The sequence below is a fragment of the Malus domestica genome, chromosome 09 (genome assembly GCF_042453785.1).
Source record: "Malus domestica chromosome 09, GDT2T_hap1".
NCBI lineage: Eukaryota > Viridiplantae > Streptophyta > Magnoliopsida > Rosales > Rosaceae > Malus > Malus domestica.
This window is the reverse complement of record NC_091669.1, coordinates 118,611-137,501: the sequence shown is the minus strand read 5'-3', so window position 1 is coordinate 137,501 and position 18,891 is coordinate 118,611. Positions and strand designations below refer to the sequence as shown.

General features: G+C 41.0%; 2 protein-coding genes across 3 annotated transcripts; one reads left to right on the top strand and one right to left on the bottom strand.

Annotated features, from left to right (window-relative positions):
- Nucleotides 1-3,948: 3,948 nt before the first annotated feature.
- On the bottom strand, nucleotides 3,949-5,696 carry LOC103421435 (WD repeat-containing protein LWD1). Of its 2 annotated transcripts, none has more exons than XM_008359469.4 (2): nucleotides 5,481-5,696; nucleotides 3,949-5,380 (listed from the first exon to the last, which is right to left on the bottom strand). In XM_008359469.4, the coding sequence occupies exon 2, from the start codon at nucleotides 5,310-5,312 to the stop codon at nucleotides 4,248-4,250; it is 1,065 nt and encodes a 354-aa protein (XP_008357691.1). In that variant the 5' UTR covers nucleotides 5,313-5,380; nucleotides 5,481-5,696; the 3' UTR covers nucleotides 3,949-4,247. The 2 variants fall into 2 exon arrangements, with proteins under 2 accessions (XP_008357691.1, XP_028963435.1); XM_029107602.2 differs by having other exon boundaries at nucleotides 5,486-5,659.
- A 5,631-nt stretch (nucleotides 5,697-11,327) lies between these two features.
- Nucleotides 11,328-11,765, top strand: LOC103442065 (heat shock protein 90-2-like). Its single transcript, XM_008380804.4, has one exon. The coding sequence runs from the start codon at nucleotides 11,328-11,330 to the stop codon at nucleotides 11,763-11,765; it is 438 nt and encodes a 145-aa protein (XP_008379026.3).
- The last annotated feature ends 7,126 nt before the right edge of the window (nucleotides 11,766-18,891 follow it).

Genomic DNA, 18,891 nt, shown 5'->3' with positions numbered 1-18,891 from the left:
TCTAGCTTCAAAAGCTTCACTTGCAAAACTTCACCTACAAAACTTCAGTGCAGTGTATACAAATACCGCTTCCAAACAACCGCCACTTCGGCCCATACATGAATTCAATTTGAAGTCTCCAGCCAACAGACTCTATTAACTGAAAACTTGGGGGACTACATTATGTAACATATATTGGGCCTCATGAAAAATACTCGAGGGATTTAGCCCATTATTTATGTATTGAGGAGCGAACCCTTATTCTATAAAAGGGACTCCCTCACTTTCATTAGAGAGCACCCATTATTCATGTACTGATGAGCGAGCCTTTATTTTATAAAAGGGACTCCCTCACCTTCATTAGAAAACATCGCCGCCAGCTAAGCAACCGTCTCGCCGCGAACATCACTCCTAACCCATCACTTATGTATTGAGGAGCAAGCCCTTATTCTATAAAAGGGACTCCCTCACCTTCATTAGAGAGCCTCGTCGCAAGCATCACTCCTAACCTATTACTCATGTACTGAGGAACGAGCCCTTATTTTATAAAATGGACTCCCTCACTTTCATTAGAGAGCATCGCCGCCTGCTAAGCAACCGCCTCGCCGCGAGCATCACTCCTAGCCCATCATTTATGTACTGAGGAGCGAGCCTTTATTTTATAAAAGGGACTCCTTCACCATCATTAGAGAGCATCGTCGTCTACTGAGCAAGCGCCACGCCACGAGCATCAACTTTAGCCCATCATTTATGTATTGAGGAGCGAGCCCTTATTCTATAAAAGGGACTCCTTCACCTTCAAAGTCACAAGCCGAGCCAACCAAGGCAACATAAGCCACAAACCGAGCAGCCTCGCAACATGTGCTATTTCTAGTTGAACATCATTTCAGATTGAGCACTGCCTCATATCGAGTATCAGTCCCATACGACATCTAGTTACTTCAGCCCACACATGGACTGAATTTCAAGTCTCTGGCCAAAATACTCTCTTGACTGAAGACTTGGGGGACTACTGTTTATACCATACTTAGGGCATCCGTAATTATATCTCGTATAAATACTCGGGGGACTTAATGTAATTATGTAATAAAAGAAGGGGCAAATATGTAATAAGTGAGGGGCCCTTATTCTATAAAAGGACTTCTCACTCTCCTCAATAGGGGAGGCCAATTCTTAAGCCTTCTCATCCCCTTTAAGCCTCTCATATTTAGAGAATAGCCTCACTCTCATTACAAATGCTCTCTTTCCCTCTCAGAGAAATACTATATTAGTGTAGACGTAATCCAAACATTAGGACGAACCACGATACATCTTGTGTTATTTACATTTCTTGCAGATTCACGGTCGAATTTACGTTGTTCTGAGACCTCCGATTTTATGCATCAACAAAACATATAACGAGCAAAGGGGCCAAGGCATTAGCAACCATACGATGAGTTGTATAAGAAACCATTTTGTCTCATTACAATTTACAACCACATGCTCACTTGTACTTACAATATCAAAAGGCTATTAACACTTTGTATGTCACTACAAAATTGTAGTATTTGATACAACAAATCCAATTCTATACATCTAACCTAAAATGAACGGTAGCTATAGCTAAAAGTAGTAATATGAAGCAAACCAAAATTCAATTCAAGCTATCTTTCATTCCTGCAATCTGACACCCCCTAAAAACATTAGAGATAAAAGTTTAATCAAATGAAAAAAAAAATATCATAGAAGCTCTCTTTCAATCCATGGACATTATACCCAAATGACATAGGGCACTTCTTGGAGTTTCATCAAACCTTGATAGACATTCTTTTAGTTCCTGATACATACCAAAATCTCACTTAATCAAATACAATGAATTAGTAAAAACAAAGACACTTTAAGATCCAATTTATTTAACTAAACTCATAAATTGCCAAAGTCTTACGAATCGATAAAAAATAGAAAAGACACAAACCATAAAACAAAGCATTCAAGTCTTTCGTGTCACGTTTGTAATTCTTTCCAGTACCTCTACCTTTTACTTTCTCTCTAACTCTCTTTGTTAAATAGAAAACCGGTATTGCCCTAACCTTTATAATATACAAATTTCAGGTTTAAGAAGAAAACAAGAACAGAGACAGAGTTGGTGCCCCAATTAATTGAATAAACAGAGCAATCAGTCAACATGTAGCAATTATAAAAAGAAAATGCTCCAAATAAGAAAAATAAAAACAATCTAAGATGACCTAGAACCCCATAATTTACACAAGCTGGAATCCAAAAGGGTAAAACAAAATTAAAGCAAGAAATTGCAGTCAGATTCAAGCTTGCTTAAATCAGACCCCAAAATTCACGCAAGCTAGAATCCAAATAGGATTAAAAAAAATTCAAGCAAAAAATTACAGTACATGTAGGCTGAGATTTTTTATTCTTATAGTTTATGGATTTGTTTTCAAGCGAAATTCAAGCAAAAAATGATGAGATTCAAGCAAAAAGGGAAGCAGAGTGTCACATTCCAACCTGGGCTCCACCACATCTCGGGCTCAACTCTACCGTAGCACGATATTGTCCGCTTTGGGCCCCGACCACGCCCTCACGGTTTTGTTTCTGGAAACTCACACGAGAACTATCCAGTGGGTCACCTATCCTGGGATTGTTCTCGCGTGAACTCGCTGAACTTCGAAGTTTCGATGGAACCCGAACCTAGTGACCTCCCAAAATGTCTCGTGCTATATAGATCGGCTCCACCACATCCCGGACTCGACTTTATCGTAGCATGATATTGTCTGCTTTGGGCCCCGACCACGCCCTCACATTTTTGTTTGTCGAAACTCACAAGAGAACTACCCAGTAGGTCACCCATCTTGGGATTGCTCTCTCCCGAACTAGCTTATCTTCGGAGTTCCGATGGAACCCGAAGTCAGTGAGCTCCCAAAAGACATCGTGCTATATGGAAGTGGGCATCTACATATAAAACACATCACCCCCTCTCCATTGGTCGATGTGGAATGTTACATAGAGGGAATTTTATGTTTTGGTGGAAAAGAAAGATTGCAGTTTGTGGATTTGATTCAAGCGAAAAGGGAGGCGGAAAAGGGGGTGTAATACGAGGGGCAGCAGAAGATGAAAATCCAGCTAGTTCTCGATGTAACATTAACAAGCCTGCAAGTTCTCGATGCAAAGAAGCAGAGTACTCAGACTCAAAAGTATTTAGAATGATCCAAGGCAGATGCTAACAACTTGACCAACAGTGTATATATATATATATTGAAAACCCGTTTTAACCGCAATTAGCTGGAAGGTAGGTCTAGGATATAAGTGCAATTAACTCAGAAAAACCTTCGAAGAATTGTGAATCCTTGATGCAAATTATTTAATTCAACTAAGCTAAGCCTAAGACTAATCCAACTCAAACTCAAACTACTAATCGAACTCTCAGAAATCGTGAATCCTTGACCACAGGCAATGTTAGTCTAAACTTTGTAGATTCTCAACATATTCTGTTGAAAATTTTCAATGCTAGATCTTCTACAAGGTCGTATTCCTTTTATCAACTACTCAGTGTTTGCTATAAAGGAAGGTAGGAATGCAATTCTATACTACAAAAGGTCGTACCCAGTGCACAAGGCTCCCGCTTTACGCAGGGTCTGGGAGAGGTGAAAAATTTGGGGCATTCCTTCCACACATGCGACCCACTAGTAATGAGGAAACAAACTCACTAACAAATTGTCATGTCATGCTTCATAACTCACTAAATCATACTGTTTGGTCAAATCGGCTAAAGCATAAAATAAGTTGTGGCAGAGGTACATGCGACATAATTTTAAGCTAAGAAGCAGACTGGGATGGTCAGGTAGGTGACAATCTCCTCTCGTATGAAAATCGCAAGGAGAAAAAAAACAAAACGAATAGCAATATCAACATGGGCAAATCAAATGATAGTATAGTTAATAAAGATTGAGTCTAGCTAATAAACGGAAAGAAATCAGATACAATTGAATTATCTTAACTTCATTAGCAGAAATCTAGGACTATCATCGACAAAGATGCATTTTCGTAAGAAATATAGAAGGCAAGGAGCATGATATGCAATAGTTGATAACCAAATCATATATGGCTTCAGCTAATGTTGACATCAATTGTCAATAAAGTAACAGAGTGAGGTAGTATTATCTTAATTACGACTAGAAACTGGGAACTAGGAAGGAGGACTGACTAAAGAGCAGCTGAGCGATGGCAACTGGAGTCTGGCGGAGTTCGTGAAATGCTTGGTCAGTGGCCATACTTATTCATACCCTGAGTATCTGAAGCTTGGTAGAGAAGGCAATTGCAACCCAATCAGGTTGGGAAGAGGACCACTGCAGCTGCTCGATTTCAGCCCCAGCTGTGTAGGCCAGAATGGGATCAAGGCCGCCCTCCACTGGCTGGCCCATGGAGGAGAGGTCCCAGATAAGGGCCTGGGAGTCATCACCGGCGGTGCAGATGTGGCAAGAGCTGTGTGGGGCCCAGGCAACGGCGTTGACGCTGGACTGGTGCCTCTGCAACTCGACCACGGGGAGGGTCGGGAAGCGGATGTCGAGGACGACCACCTTGGCGCTGTCCATGATGATGGTAGCCATGTACCTGGGGTCCTGCTTGTTCCATCCCAGGCGGACCAAGGGGGTGTCCGGCTCCGAGCTCTCGTAAATGATGGTGGAGTGCTCCTTGTCGCGCAGGTCAAACACTCTCACGGAGCCGTCCGCTGAGACGGAGGCGAATACACCGACGCCGCCCCAAGCGATGTCGTACACCTCCTTGTCGTGGGCGATGAGCTGGGTGTCCACGGCCTCGCGCTCGATGTCCCAGATGGTGCACGTGGTGTCGATGGAGGAGGTGCCGATGCGCTTGGGTTCCGCCTCGTTCCAGTCGAAGGAGGTGATGGGCCCGCAGAACTCGGAATTCTTGTTGCCGTTGAGGAGGGACTTGAGCTCCACAGACGACGAGGAGTCCGAGTCGTCCTCATCCCCCGAGATGCGCCACACCCGGAGGAAATCGCTGGAGGTGGCCAGCAGGTCTGGCTTCTGGCACTCCTTGTCCGGGATGAAGATGGTCTTGGTTGGCGGGTACGGGTGCTCGAAGGACAGGTTGGGGTCCGACCGGATCTCCCCGTTTGAGTCGTCCAGCTGCACGATCTCCACTCGGTTTGGGTACTGCTCGAGGAGGCTGGCGATGGCCAGCCGGTACTTCTTGTCCCGACGGACGCTCCAGTTCATGGCGTAGATGTGCCACGGCGCATCGTAGGTGTAGATCTCCGATCGTTTCTGCTGCTCATCTGACCCGTCCTGATTCGGGTCGCTATTTCTACTCGCTCCCATCCTTCTTTCTCTCTCCCCCTAATAACACTATTTTCCAACTTACTACGATTACCAATCTGCCGCCCCCACTGTCTCCAAACACCAAAATTAAATTATGCAACCCAATTCAATCCAATCCAATGAAATGAAGCAACTACAAATAAGTAAGTGAACAGAAGGAAGGCTAACCGAACTGAACACCTCCTGCAGGTTGCAAGTTGCAGCTTAACCTTAAGCTTCCCAGATTCAGAGAGAACCAAAGTTTCATTTGTGGGTGAACTCGTCTGATTGTGCTCTGAGAGGCATCGCGAATTTAGGCCCGGCTCCTGCAGTTCTGCTCTTTTTTGTCATCCCCCTACAGTCATTAGGCTTGTTTTTTAACTTTCCATTTGTTCACGAGACTTTAAATCAATACTAGTGATCTCTAATTTTATTTACGATCAACCATTTTGGTCATTTCGTAATTCTATTAAATAAGAATTAAAGTGATAAAAATATCTTCAATTTAATAAACAATAAACCAAAATAATTTGATTAGAATCAAAGGTATTTTTGTCATTTTATTCTTATTTATGAAGATTTTTTTTTCACAGAAATACCAAAATAATTGATAACAGACAAATTCAGGGATAACTTCTATCGATTTCAAATCTCAGGGATCAAAGTGAAATGTTATGCCAATCTTAGTGATCATTTTGGCTAAAAAGTCTAATTAAATTTGCCTTCTTGTGTCGTTTTTTCGTGTCATATCCACTATTCTAACAAATCGTGTCACGTCAAATTTATTATATGAATTTAACAGGTGACATGATAACGACCCGACTTGTTAACAGGTTTACCTGGAATCTATTATTTTTTTTGTCGTTTCATGTCAGGTGAAGAAGTCGTGCAAAAATTGTCATGCCTAACGTCTAGACGTGACAACTAGGTTGTTTCTGTATCATACTTGTTTATTTTAACAGGTGACCTGATAATGGCACGACTCATTAACTGGTTCTTAACAAGTGACCAGTAACGACGCAACTCGTTAAAGGAATAACATGAAATTTGTTAATTTATGTTGTTTTGTGTTGCGTTAATGCGTCGTACGAGAAATTGTCAGGCTTAACCATATTTTGTACCTTTCATTTGAGCACTTCCAGCATGATACTATCTCCTGAGGATAGTGGATTAAATACCCTCTCCACACCAAAATCTCCTCCAGCTCTTCTAAGTCATTTAGCTCTATAACGCTACAAGAAATTAATATTTTAATGAACAGTGTTAGACCATGTTTTATACCATCTCCAATCGAGGGGGCCAAAGGGTTATAGGCCAAACATAGCCATTTGCCAAAAAACTATCTCCAACTGAATGGGCCAAAGGGTCATAGGCCAAACATAATTTATTATTTTAATTGAATTAATATGGTTACTTAAATTAAAATATCATATTAAAATAAGGTTTTTGGACATATTTTGAGTGCCACTTGTCGCCAAATAAATAAGCTTTCAAATTTTTTTATCTTTGTGTAATCACAATCATTTTTTGGATAAGATTTCGAGTGACACGTGTCGTTAACGTAAGTAGCTCTCCAGATTTTTTGTCAAGATGTAATCTTAATAATTTTTCGTATACGATTTCGAGTGACACGTGTCAATAACGTGAGTAGCTCTTTAGATTTCTTATCTTTATGTAATCTCAATAATTTTTCGGATAGGATTTCAAGTGACAAGTGTCGCTAAAATGAGTAGCTCTCCAGATTTCTTATATTTATGTAATCTTAATAATTTTTTTGGATAGGATTTTGAATGCCATGTGTCGAGATGTAATTGGTTGTGCAAATTTTAAATATGATTCTTATTTACGTGACACTTCTTATCTTCAACTTTCAATGTTAATAAATAGGTTAGATATTAGGGTAGAATTCACACACATTCATCTTTGCCCTCTCTAATATCTCTTTCAATTCAAATTTGCAATGAATTCCAACTTTGGATCATCTTCGCATTTCAACTTGGGGTCCTCATCCAATTCCAAATTGGAAGATAAATGCAGATGAGACAAGAAGATGAGGAGTCCAATGAAGAAGATGAAGCATGTCACAACTTAACATATATGGCATCAATGGTTGGGGCTATGGCGTGTAAGGAGATTGAAGAACAACCTCAATAGGGTGGCTCTGTTGCTGGTCATTTTTACAAACCACGAAATAGAGAGATAGCACATGAGACTTTAATGAACAACTACTTCAACTCTAACTCCGCGTACACAAAAGAGGATTTCAGATGTCGCTTCCAGATGAGACGTCATGTCTTCAAACGTTTACTTCATGATGTCTAACATGTCAATTTATACTTTCCACAGAACATGGATAATGCTCACTTGTGTCAAGTGTTTGACATGTGAAGATATTTAAGGGCTGGAGAATGCTTTTAATATATAATAATGAAATCTTGTATATGTCAAACGTCTAGGGAAGGGCTTGAATATACAATTGGGTGTCGGGGAAAGTGCCTATATAAATAAAGTGGAAATTGAGAATTTAATTATGAAAATTGGGGTTAAGGGATGAACGGGAGTTAACTCATATTCTAAAGTATTCGGAGCCAAGTGGTATAAGTATAGTATGGGACGTGTTGGCTTGGATGCCTTAGGCATGTGTTAGCGGGATTAGAAGGGAGTAAGTACATTCATACATCTTGTTTGCACATATTTTATGCATTGAAAGAATTGTTACATTCTAACTATTATTTCAGTTGGTAATTTTTTGTTATGAACTAATTTGTGCACTATTGTTATTCTGATGTGTCTTCGATAAATTTTATATAATTTTTTTTTAAATGATGTATGGTATTTAATTTTATTTTCTACCATATCTTGGTTTTAGAATTTATTTCTATAACTAAGATATGACTCACATTCTAACTCGTGAATAGTCTATATTTGCAGGTTAAGGCGTGACAATTACTTATCAGAAAACTCATTCACCTTTGCTTTTCCTATGGTAAAATCAGTGTTCTAAAAATTAGCCTAGGCGGCCGTCTAGGCTCTCGGTGGCGGTGCCCCACTGCTATTTTGGCCAGGATGTTTACAAAAAGCGGAGAAGATTAGGCGGCCACCTAGGCGGTAGTCTAGGCTAGTTCTGCAACTTTTAATTCGTCAGCATCTGCATCCGATTCACTATTTGCAATTTTCGACAGCCTCAAACTTATCTTTCACGCTTTACTAAGTGAGGATAGGTTCTGCAAAATGTGGTTCTGAAGGTAAGTTCTGCACAGACCCCAGAAGATGAGGATGAGAGTGGATGTGGGTTCTGTAGAGATAGAAAGAGAGAGAATGAGGATGAGAGTAAATTACAGAGAGTGAGAGAGGGGAAAGACTTCGTGATCTATAGAAAATATCTATTATATTAAAGTTATTAGATAGACAAGGATTAAGGAGTAGGTGAGTGAATCCCAATCTCCCATGCCGGATAAAAGCAAAAATATTAAAAAACTTATTAATTAACAATTTCTTTGGCCCAATTATCTAGAAAATTTAGCCGTTTAAGAGAAAAGTGGGGTGGGTGGGTGACAACTATTGGTTTGTGGTTAGAGTTTCTTTTATTAAAAGTTTTGTGAGGCCCAATAATAATTTAAAACTTATGATCTTAGAAAATTTCTAAAATTTTACACAATACACATATTTGATCATAAATATTTATTTATGTATTCTTTTATTTTTCATTTTATCTTTCTCAAATTTTCTATACAAGTATGTTTTTTTTTTTGTAATACTTATTCATATATTATATAATAAATTTATTTTAAAAATACAAATCCGCCTAACCCGCCTAGACTCCGCCTAGCTGCCTAGGCACTAGGCTTTAGCTCGTCACCAACTAGCACCGAATGTCTTCTAGAACATTGGGTAAATGGAGAACGCCACATTAGTAGAGTCAATTGGAATTTTTTTGTTCTTTAGAGAACTCCACTATTTTGCAAAAGGCAGGACAAGGGTTGCACAATTACCCAAAACCTTAAAAACCAACGACCATCGGCCCAAAAAGTGAGGGTGATTGCTGGGCTTCACCAACCTCGTTGGGCTGCCCATCCAATTCAACTGTAAAAACATTGCATTTTGAAAAAATATAAATTTCTATCTAAGGAATATAATAATCTTCTTGAGCAGGAGGACATTTTAGGAAGCAAAAATCAAGAATTAAATGGCTTCAAGAGGGAGATAGGAATACAAGGTTCTTTCATCTTTCTACCATCATTAGAATGAGAAGGAACAAAATTGAAGGTTTGTTGAATAATGATGACGTGTGGGTGGAGGATAAGAAGGATCTTAAGCTGATTGAGGTGCATCACTTTTGTTCTTTATTTACTGATTCTTTTGATGGGACTTCTAACGGTGTGATGCCTAATCTTTTCCCATGTTGATCAGTCTTTGCTTGGTGCTTTAAAAGAATATGTGTTTCTTCAAAAAGTTAAAGATAGTTTGTTTTTCTATTGGTGCTTTTAAGGCTCCTGGGCCAGATGGTTACCCTGCTGCATTTTTTAGAATTTTCAGAAGTTATGTAGCTCTGACATCTTTTGTCTTATTACTGAGTGTTTTAAGAAGGGCTTTATTCCAAATGGTCTTGGTAGTACTTTAATCACTTTTGTTCCTATAGGTTGATGGCCTTCAAGATATTTCCCAATTTCGTCCTATAAGTTTGTGTTCTACTTTGTATAAGGTGGTGACCAAAATTCTTGTTAACAGATTGAGACCTATTATGAAATCTGTTATCAGTCTTAATCAGGCTAGTTTCATCCCTGGAAGACATATTACTGATAACATTATAATTGCTCAGGAAGTTTTGCATACTTTCTCCATCACTGGAGGGGCCAGAGGCTATATGGCTTGGAAAATTGATTTGTCTAAAACCTATGACAGACTTAGATGGGATTAGTGCTTGTTGAAGTGGGTATTGATGATTTGACTGTCAAGCTTATTATGGATTGTGTAAGTAAAGTGGATTATAAGATTGTAGTTTATTGGTACCATATATTGGACCTCATCTTTGGGCCTCATGCTTAAGCCTATAACAAATGTAAAAGGGGAGGGAGCCCTTATTCTATAAAAGGGACTTCCCTTCACCCTCATAAAAGGCCTCACATCCAGAGAGTCTCAAATACATGCCTCACAACAATATAGAGGGCAATACCCTCTCAGCCAAACATTGTAATCCATACATTCATACATTCATACAATAAATGGAATCAACATCAGTGTGGACGTAGCCCAAACATTAGGGTGAACCATGATACATCTTTATGTTCTTGTGCATTTGTGTGATTCACGGTCGGATTTACGTTGGTCCAAGATCCTCCGAATTTTGTGCATCAACATTTGGCGCCGTCTGTGGGAAACGACACGAAAGATATGTCGGTTCTCTTTCATTTTTTTATCTCACCACCGTGAAACCTCACCATTGTTTATCGTGGATCTACAAAACCCAAGAACCCAAAAGTCTCTCTCTCTCTCTCTCTCTCTCTCTCTCTCTCTCAGGAAATAAAGAAAAGCATTTTCTCTATCTCTCTGGAAGCGTCTGTTCCTGTATTGCTTTCTTCTCCCGTTGTTCTCGTTTATTTGTAGAGAAAAAAGAGAGAAAGAAACGGTTCGAGGGATTGAGGGATTGAGAGATTGAAGGGAAACAATACTTTATAAAAAAATGAGCAACGCCAGTGGTGATTCGATGGAGACAGAGTACATACGGAGACATCACATGCATGAGCCTAGAGAAAACTAGTGTACATCGGCTCTGGTTAGGCATATCAAAGCCCCTGTGCATCTTGTAAGCCTCTCTCTCACCATCTCTCTCAATTGGGACCTAGCTGACGGTGGATGAGCACAACCTGCTCATTATCGCCTACAAAAACGTCATCGTCTCATTCCGAGTCGCCTGGCGTAAAATCTCATCGATCGAGTAGAAGGAGGAAGGCCACTGCAATGAGGAGCACGTGGTGCTTGTCAAGCAGTACAGATCCAAAATCCTAGATCTTCAGAAAATCCTTGTACACGAGATCAATGGCGGAGGCTGAGACGTTTGCCTTCCAGGTCGAGGTCAACCAACTTCTGAGTTTGATCATCAACACCTTCTACAGCAACAAGGAGATCTTTCTTCGTAAACTCATCAGCGATGCCTCTGATGCTTTTAATAAGATCAGATTTGAAAGCTTGACCGACAAGAGTAAACTCGATGGTCAGCCAAAGCTTTTCATCCATATCATCCCTGACAAAGCCAACAATACATTGACCAAAATCGACAGTGGTATTGGGACGACCAAAGCTGATTTAGTGAACAACCTTGGTACCATAGCTAGGTCTGGCACCAAGGAATTCATGGAAGCCTTGGCTGCTAGTGCTGATGTTAGCATGATCGGTCAGTTCGGTGTTGGGTTCTACTCCATATACCTTGTTGCCGATAAGGTCATTGTTACCACCAAGCACAATGACGATGAGTAGGGGTGCTTAGTGGATTGCAATTCGACATTGTTGCGTAGGGATGCCCACGGCAATGATGCCTGGATCTGCAGTGGTCCTCTTCCCAACCTGATTGGGCTGTAATGATAAGTTTTCTATTATTAATTATATTATTATTCTATTTTGATATTATCTGCCATGCCTAAAAGAAACCACTTCCTCACATCATTACCGAGGGACAACGTTTGCTTTACAATGAGCATATTCTTTTACAGTGTGCATACGCTTTACAACGTTTGTTTGTTTGCAATCTTCCTTACAATTATTTTATTAATTAATATTTTATTATTGCATCTTTAATCGTTCCTGACTTCATTATTTAAAGTGGTAGGGTAAAACTTTATTATACAATATTTATTGGCCTAGAGTATTGTGACTGCCATTAAACTATGTCACTTATACAACATGTGATTTACCACACGACTAAATAAATTATTTATTTATTGAAGGCACATAGTACAATATTTTGTCTTGACAAACTTTGTCAATTTGATTTATTCATTATACGGTCATACTTATACTGTCATTTATTGTCAGAAATTATTGAGCAACTAGATCCACTGATCGACATTATTGTTGATTAAAGAAGCCTACCGACACTATTGATTAGCCTATTGATCACTGAGCCATATGCTTATGGTGACAAATATTTAGTTCGAACAATGATCTCTTGTCTAACCCGACAAGCGGACCTGAGTCATGTCGAGAATCAACTTATACTAAGTGTGTTGATGCACAAAACCGGAGGTCTTGGAACAACGTAAATCCGACCGTGAATCTGCAAGTAATGTAAATAACACAAGATGCATCGTGGTTCACCCCAAGGTTTGGGCTACGTTCACACTGATTGTATTTATCTGAGAGTATTTGTGAGGGAGAGAGAATAAGAGATTTGCTCTAGATGGGAGAGACTTAGGGTTTGTGAGGGTGAGGATGCCTTTTTATAGAATAAGGGCTCCTCCCTTAATTACATATTTGCCCCTTCCTTTATTACATAATTACATTTAAGTCCCCCGAGTATTTATATGAGGTCTAAATACGAGGCCCTAAATATGGTATTAACAGTAGTCCCCCAAGTCTTCAATCAAAAGAGTCTTTTAGCTGGAGACTTGAAATTCCGTCCATGTGTGGGCCGAAGTAACTAAATGTTATCTTGAACTGATGCTCGATATGAGGCAGTGCTCAATCTGAAATGACGTTCAACTAGAAGTAGCACACGCTGCGAGGTGCTCGGCTTGTGACTTATGTTGCCTTGGTTAGCTCGGCTTGCGTCGTTTGAAGGTGAGGGAGTCCCTTTTATAGAATAAGGGCTCACTCCTTAATAGATGAATGATGGGCTAGAGTTAACGCTCTCTAATGATGGTGAGGGAGTCCCTTTTATAGAATAAGGGTTTGTTCCTCAATACATAAATGATGGGCTAGAGTTGATGCTCACGGCGAGGCGGTTGCTCAGTAGGCGGCGATGCTCTCTAATGGTGGTGAGGGAGTTCCTTTTATAGAATAAGGGCTTGCTCCTCAATAACTAAGTGATGGGTTATGAGTGATGTTCGCAGCAAGGCGGTTGCTCAGCTGGCGGCGTTGTTTTCTATGATGGTGAGGGAGTCCCGTTTATAAAATAAGGGCTCGCTTCTTAGTACATGAACAATGGATGCTCTCTAATGAAAGTGAGGGAGTCTCTTTTATAGAATAAGGGATCGCTCCTCAATACATAAGTAATAGGATAAGTCCCCCAAGTATTTTTTGTGAAGCCCAGTTGAGGCCCAATATATGGTACATAATATAGTCCCCCAAGTCTTCGGTCAATAGAGTATGTTGGCTGGAGACTTCAAATTGAATCCATGTATGGGCCGAAGTGGCGATTGTTAGAAAGCGGTATTTGTATACCCTGCACTGAAACTTTGTAGGTGAAGCTTTGCAAATGAAGCTTTGAAGCTAGGGCTCTGTAAATGACGTTTTTGAAGCTGGAGCTCTGTAAATGAAGCTTTTGAAGCTGATTGACATGAGTGATGCTCATGAATGTTTATGTTGATTGACATGAGTGATGCTTATGGATGTTGTTATGAGTGATGCTCATGAACGTTGACATGAATGATGGTCATGAATGTTTATGTATGATTGTCATGAGTGATGCTCATGAATGTTTATGTATGAATGACATGAGTAATGCTCATGTATAATTTAGAGTACTGGGCGTACTTTTGATCACCTGGTTGGTGGCATGAAGGAGAGTACGAGTTGTACATTTCATCACCTGGTTGGTGGTATGAATGGCTAGTTGCCAAATGATTAGAGTACGGGTTGTACATTTCATCACCTGGTTGGTGGTAATAGCGGCAGGTTGCCGAATAATTTTGGAGTACGGGTTGTACATTTCATCACTTGGTTGGTGGCATAAATGGCTAGTTGCCAAATGATATTAGAGTACGGGTTGTACATTTCATCATCTGGTTGGTTGTAATAGCGGCGGGTTGCCGAATAATTTTGGAATACTGGGCGTACTTTTGGTCACCTGGTTGGTGGTAATAGCGGCGGGTTGCTGAATAATTGTGGAGTACTGGGCGTACTTTTGATGATCTGGTTGGTGCTATTTTGGGCTTATGGTCATTCGCCCTTTACACAACATTCCAACCCATTTACTTTGGGCTTTGTCGTTTTTTTTTTTTTACCCTATGATGGGGTTTATACATATGTCTCTGAAAGATAAAATAAATTACATCATTCTGGTGGGGTGTTTATTCATTGATTTTGCTTTCTGCTTTTCTTGATGCTTTTCCACCATTCTCCTTGTCTTTTCACCTGGCAGACAAAATGAATCGTAATCATAAGAAAATTTTTTCTTTTCTTCTTTTCTCTTTCCCTTTTCCTTTTCACTTTTGCTTTGCACCTCTGTCTTTGCTTTGCTGTCCTGCATGTGCACATTATCTTTTACTACTTTGTCAGACACTCTAATTTGCACCTTTTGAGGGCCCAGAATTGTACCAACACCTCTTTAATCTCAGCGAGGTTGAGCTTGGAGCAAAGCAACGCCCATCGTCGACTACTAACATCAACAAATAGCATCTGCTAAAAACCTTGTAGGTTCTTATGATGGATTAATAAGAACCTACAAGTTTTGTTCGAACCTCTACGGTTTGATGGAGACAGAGGTCCAAGTCAGAATGGGGAGGTGGAGCGACATCGTTGAGATTGTCAGTAATATAATTTCCTTGGGGCTTCTCGGACCGTTTCTCCAGAGCGGGGTGGAAATGGTGTCACAGTTAGCGCGGCGACGAGCGAGGAGAGGGTCGTTATTATCGCTGCAGCCGTTAGTCACGCCGTTGATATTACCACCGCGATTGCTGTTCTTGTGATGGGAAGACGGCGATGACTTATTGGGCTGTTCGTAAACTTCCTCTGACGTGTCAAATTTCTCATAAGGAATTTTGCTCAATGCTGCTTCTGAATCCGCCAAGTGCTTATTCGGAATCCTCCATTTCCCACTCTCTACAGGCTCCCGCAGCAACACACCTGCCAATTTCGGATCCTTTGCATACGTCGATAGCCCAGGATTGACCCGCATCGACACAAACCCATCATTTTCAAAATCAAACACGGCATCATTACCCCCGTCGACTCTGTACCCGAATACATGGATCCAGCGTTCCGTACTTTCACCGTCGATGACAATCCCGTACCATTTCGTACCATAATTTCTCCAGATTCTCACGGAAATGAGAAGGTAGCATACTGTGAAGACGAGTGCGATGGAGATTGAGGCGATGATTAAGAGGCTCGATTTGGGGTTTCCTTTTAAACTCACGACGAAGCTCCAGGGTTTCTTGAACAGGGCCGAACCTGACTCCCCATTGGAGACACAGATGGAGCATAAACCAACGTCGGGGTTTTGGTTTCGAGATCGGGCTGGGTTTGAGGATCTCGGGACCTGGGCGGATGGCATCGAGGAAGGATGTGAGAGAGCGATGGTTGCGACGATGACGTTGATGGCGACTGCAGTGGAAGAAGTAGCAACGTAGCTGTGGAAGCAAGCGATGGTGAAGACTACGTCGAAGAGAATGACGACTGAGTAGAGGCAGAGAAGGAGCAGCAGCCATAGAAGGGGAAAAGAAAGAAAATGAGTTGTAACATCTTCAACGAAATACTGAGGCACTTGCAGTTGGGAGATCTTTGGGGCAAACAGCCGTCCTAGCTCTTCTTAATGTAGAGGTGGTAGTGGTTTCTCCTCATCTGGTGGTGGATTGAATGATAGATTTGATTATCCTTCCTTCGACTTTGACCCTGACGACATCAGAGGGAGAGCCTGCGACTGACTAGATGGATATGGGCCTCAACTTCGTGGGCTGTCATGGTAGTATCCTCTGTTATGGGCATAGCAGTGGTTCAGATCACAAACTGAAAAGATGGCAACAGCTTTGTAAATTCAAAGTTTGAGAGAGAGAAAGCTCTGTGTCTATGTCTTTGTGTGAGTTTTTGCAGATTCATGACGGAGGTGAAAAATTGAGAGAGAACTGACATAACTTTTTGTGTCGTTTCCCATAGACGGTGCCAAATGTTGATGCACAAAACCGAAGGTCTTGGAACAACGTAAATCCGACCGTGAATCTGCAAGTAATGTAAATAACACAAGATGTATCGTGGTTCACCCCAAGGTTTGGGCTACGTCTACACTGATTATATTTATCTAAGAGTATTTGTGAGGGGGAGAGAGTGAGAGCTTTGCTCTAGATGAGAGAGACTTAGGGTTTGTAAAGGTGAGGAGGCCCTTTTATAGAATAAGGGCTCATTCCCTAATTACATATTTGCCTATTCCTTTATTACATAATTACATTTAAGTCCCCCGAGTATTTATACGAGGCCCTAAATATGGTATAAACAAAGTGCATATCGACATAAAGTAGATACTTGCAATGAGGAATACCACAAGCCGAGCCACCTTGCAGCGAGCATAGTCTCTAGCTGAGCAGCCTCGCAACGAGCATCGCCTTCAGCCGAGCAACCGCCTCGCCGTGAGCATAGCATCTAGCCAAGCAGCCTAGCAACGAGCATCGCCTCCAGCCAAACAGTCTCGTAACGTGTGATACCTCTAGCCGAGTATTACTTTATGTTGAGCATTGCCTTGTGTTAAGTACTGGTTCAAGACGTCTAACCACTTCAGCCTGTACATGGATTGGATTTGAAGTTTCTAGCCAAAAGACTCTCTTGAGTGAAGACTTGGGGGACTCCTTTTGTTACCATATATTGGGCCTCGTCTTTGGACCTCATCCCTAAGCCCATGACAAATGTAAAAAGGGAGGGAGCCCTTATTCTATAAAAGGGATGTTGATGCACAAAACTGGAGGTCTTGGTACAACGTAAATCCGATCGTGAATCTGCAAGTAATGTAAATAACACAAGATGTATCGTGGTTCACCCCAAGGTTTGGGTTACATCCACACTGATTATGTATTTATTTGAGGGAGAGAGCTCTGAGAGTGAGAGCTTTCAGAGGGGGTGAGAGGGCCTAGGAATTGGCCTCTTCATTTATTACATAATTACATTTAAGCCCCCCGAGTATTTATACGAGGTCTAAATACGAGGCCCTAAATATGGTATAAACAGTAGTCGCCCAAGTCTTCAGTCAAGAAAGTATTTTGGCTGGAGAATTGAAATTCAGTCCATATGTGGGCAGAAGTAACTAGATACTGTCTTGAACTGATGCTCGATATGAGGATGTGCTCAATCTAAAATGACGTTCAACTAGAAGTAGCACACGCTGCGAGACTGCTCGGCTCGTAACTTATGTTGCCTTGGTTGGCTCGGCTTGCGGCGTTTGAAGGTGAAGAAGTCTCTTTTATAGCATAAGGGTTCGCTCCTCAATACATGAATGATGGGCTAAAGTTGATGCTTTCTAATGATGGTGAGGGGGTCAATTTTATAGAATAAGGGCTCGTTCCTTAATACATAAATGATGGGCTAAAGTTGATGCTCGCGGCGAGGCGGTTGCTCAGTGGGCGGCGATACTCTCTAATGGTGGTGAGGGAGTCTCTTTTATAGAATAAGGGTTCACTCCTCAATACATAAGTGATGGGTTAGGAGTGATGCTCGCATCGAGGTGGTTGCTTAGCTGGCGGCGTTGCTCTCTAATGATGGTGAGGGAGTCCCTTTTATAAAAGAAGAGTTCGCTCCTCAATACATGAACAATGGGTGCTCTCTAATGAAAGTAAGGGAGTCCCTTTTATAGATTAAAGGCTCGCTCCTCAATACATAAGTAATGGGCTAAGTTCCCCAAGTATTTTTCATGAGGCCCAGTTGAGGCCCAATATATGGTACATAATGTAGTCCCCCAAGTCTTCGGTCAATAGAGTCTATTGGCTGGAGACTTTAAATTGAATCCATGTATGGGTCGAAGTGGCGGTTGTTCGGAGGCGGTATTTGTATACCCTGCACTGAAGCTTTGTAGGTGAAGCTTTGCAAGTGAAACTTTGAAGCTAGAGCTCTGTAAATGAAGCTTTTGAAGCTAGAGCTTTTGTAAATAAAGTTTTTGAAGCTGGAGCTCTGTAAATGAAGCTTTTTGAAGCTAGAGCTTTTGTAAATGAAGCTTTTGAAGCTGATTGACATGAGTGATCCTCATGGATGTTGTCATGAGTGATGCTCATGAATGTTAACATGAGTGATGCTCATAAATGTTGACATAAATGATAGTCATGAATGTTTTATGTATGATTGTTATGAGTGATGCTCATGAATGTTTATGTATGAATGACATGAGTAATGCTCATGTATAATTTAGAGTACTGGGCGTACTTTTGATCACCTGGTTGGTGGCATAAAGGAAAGTACGGGTTGTACATTTCATCACCTGGTTGGTGGCATGAATGACTAGTTGCCAAATGATTTTAGAGTACGGGTTGAAAAGCCAAATGATATTGGAGTACAAGTTGTACATTTCATCACCTAGTTGATGGTAATAGTGGCAGGTCGCCGAATAATTTTGGAGTACTGGGCGTACTTTTGGTTACCTGGTTGGTGGTAATAGCGGCGGGGTGCCGAATAATTTTTTGTAGTGCTCGGCGTACTTTTGATCACCTGGTTGGTGCTATTTTGGGCTTATGGGCCTTCGCCCTCCACAACA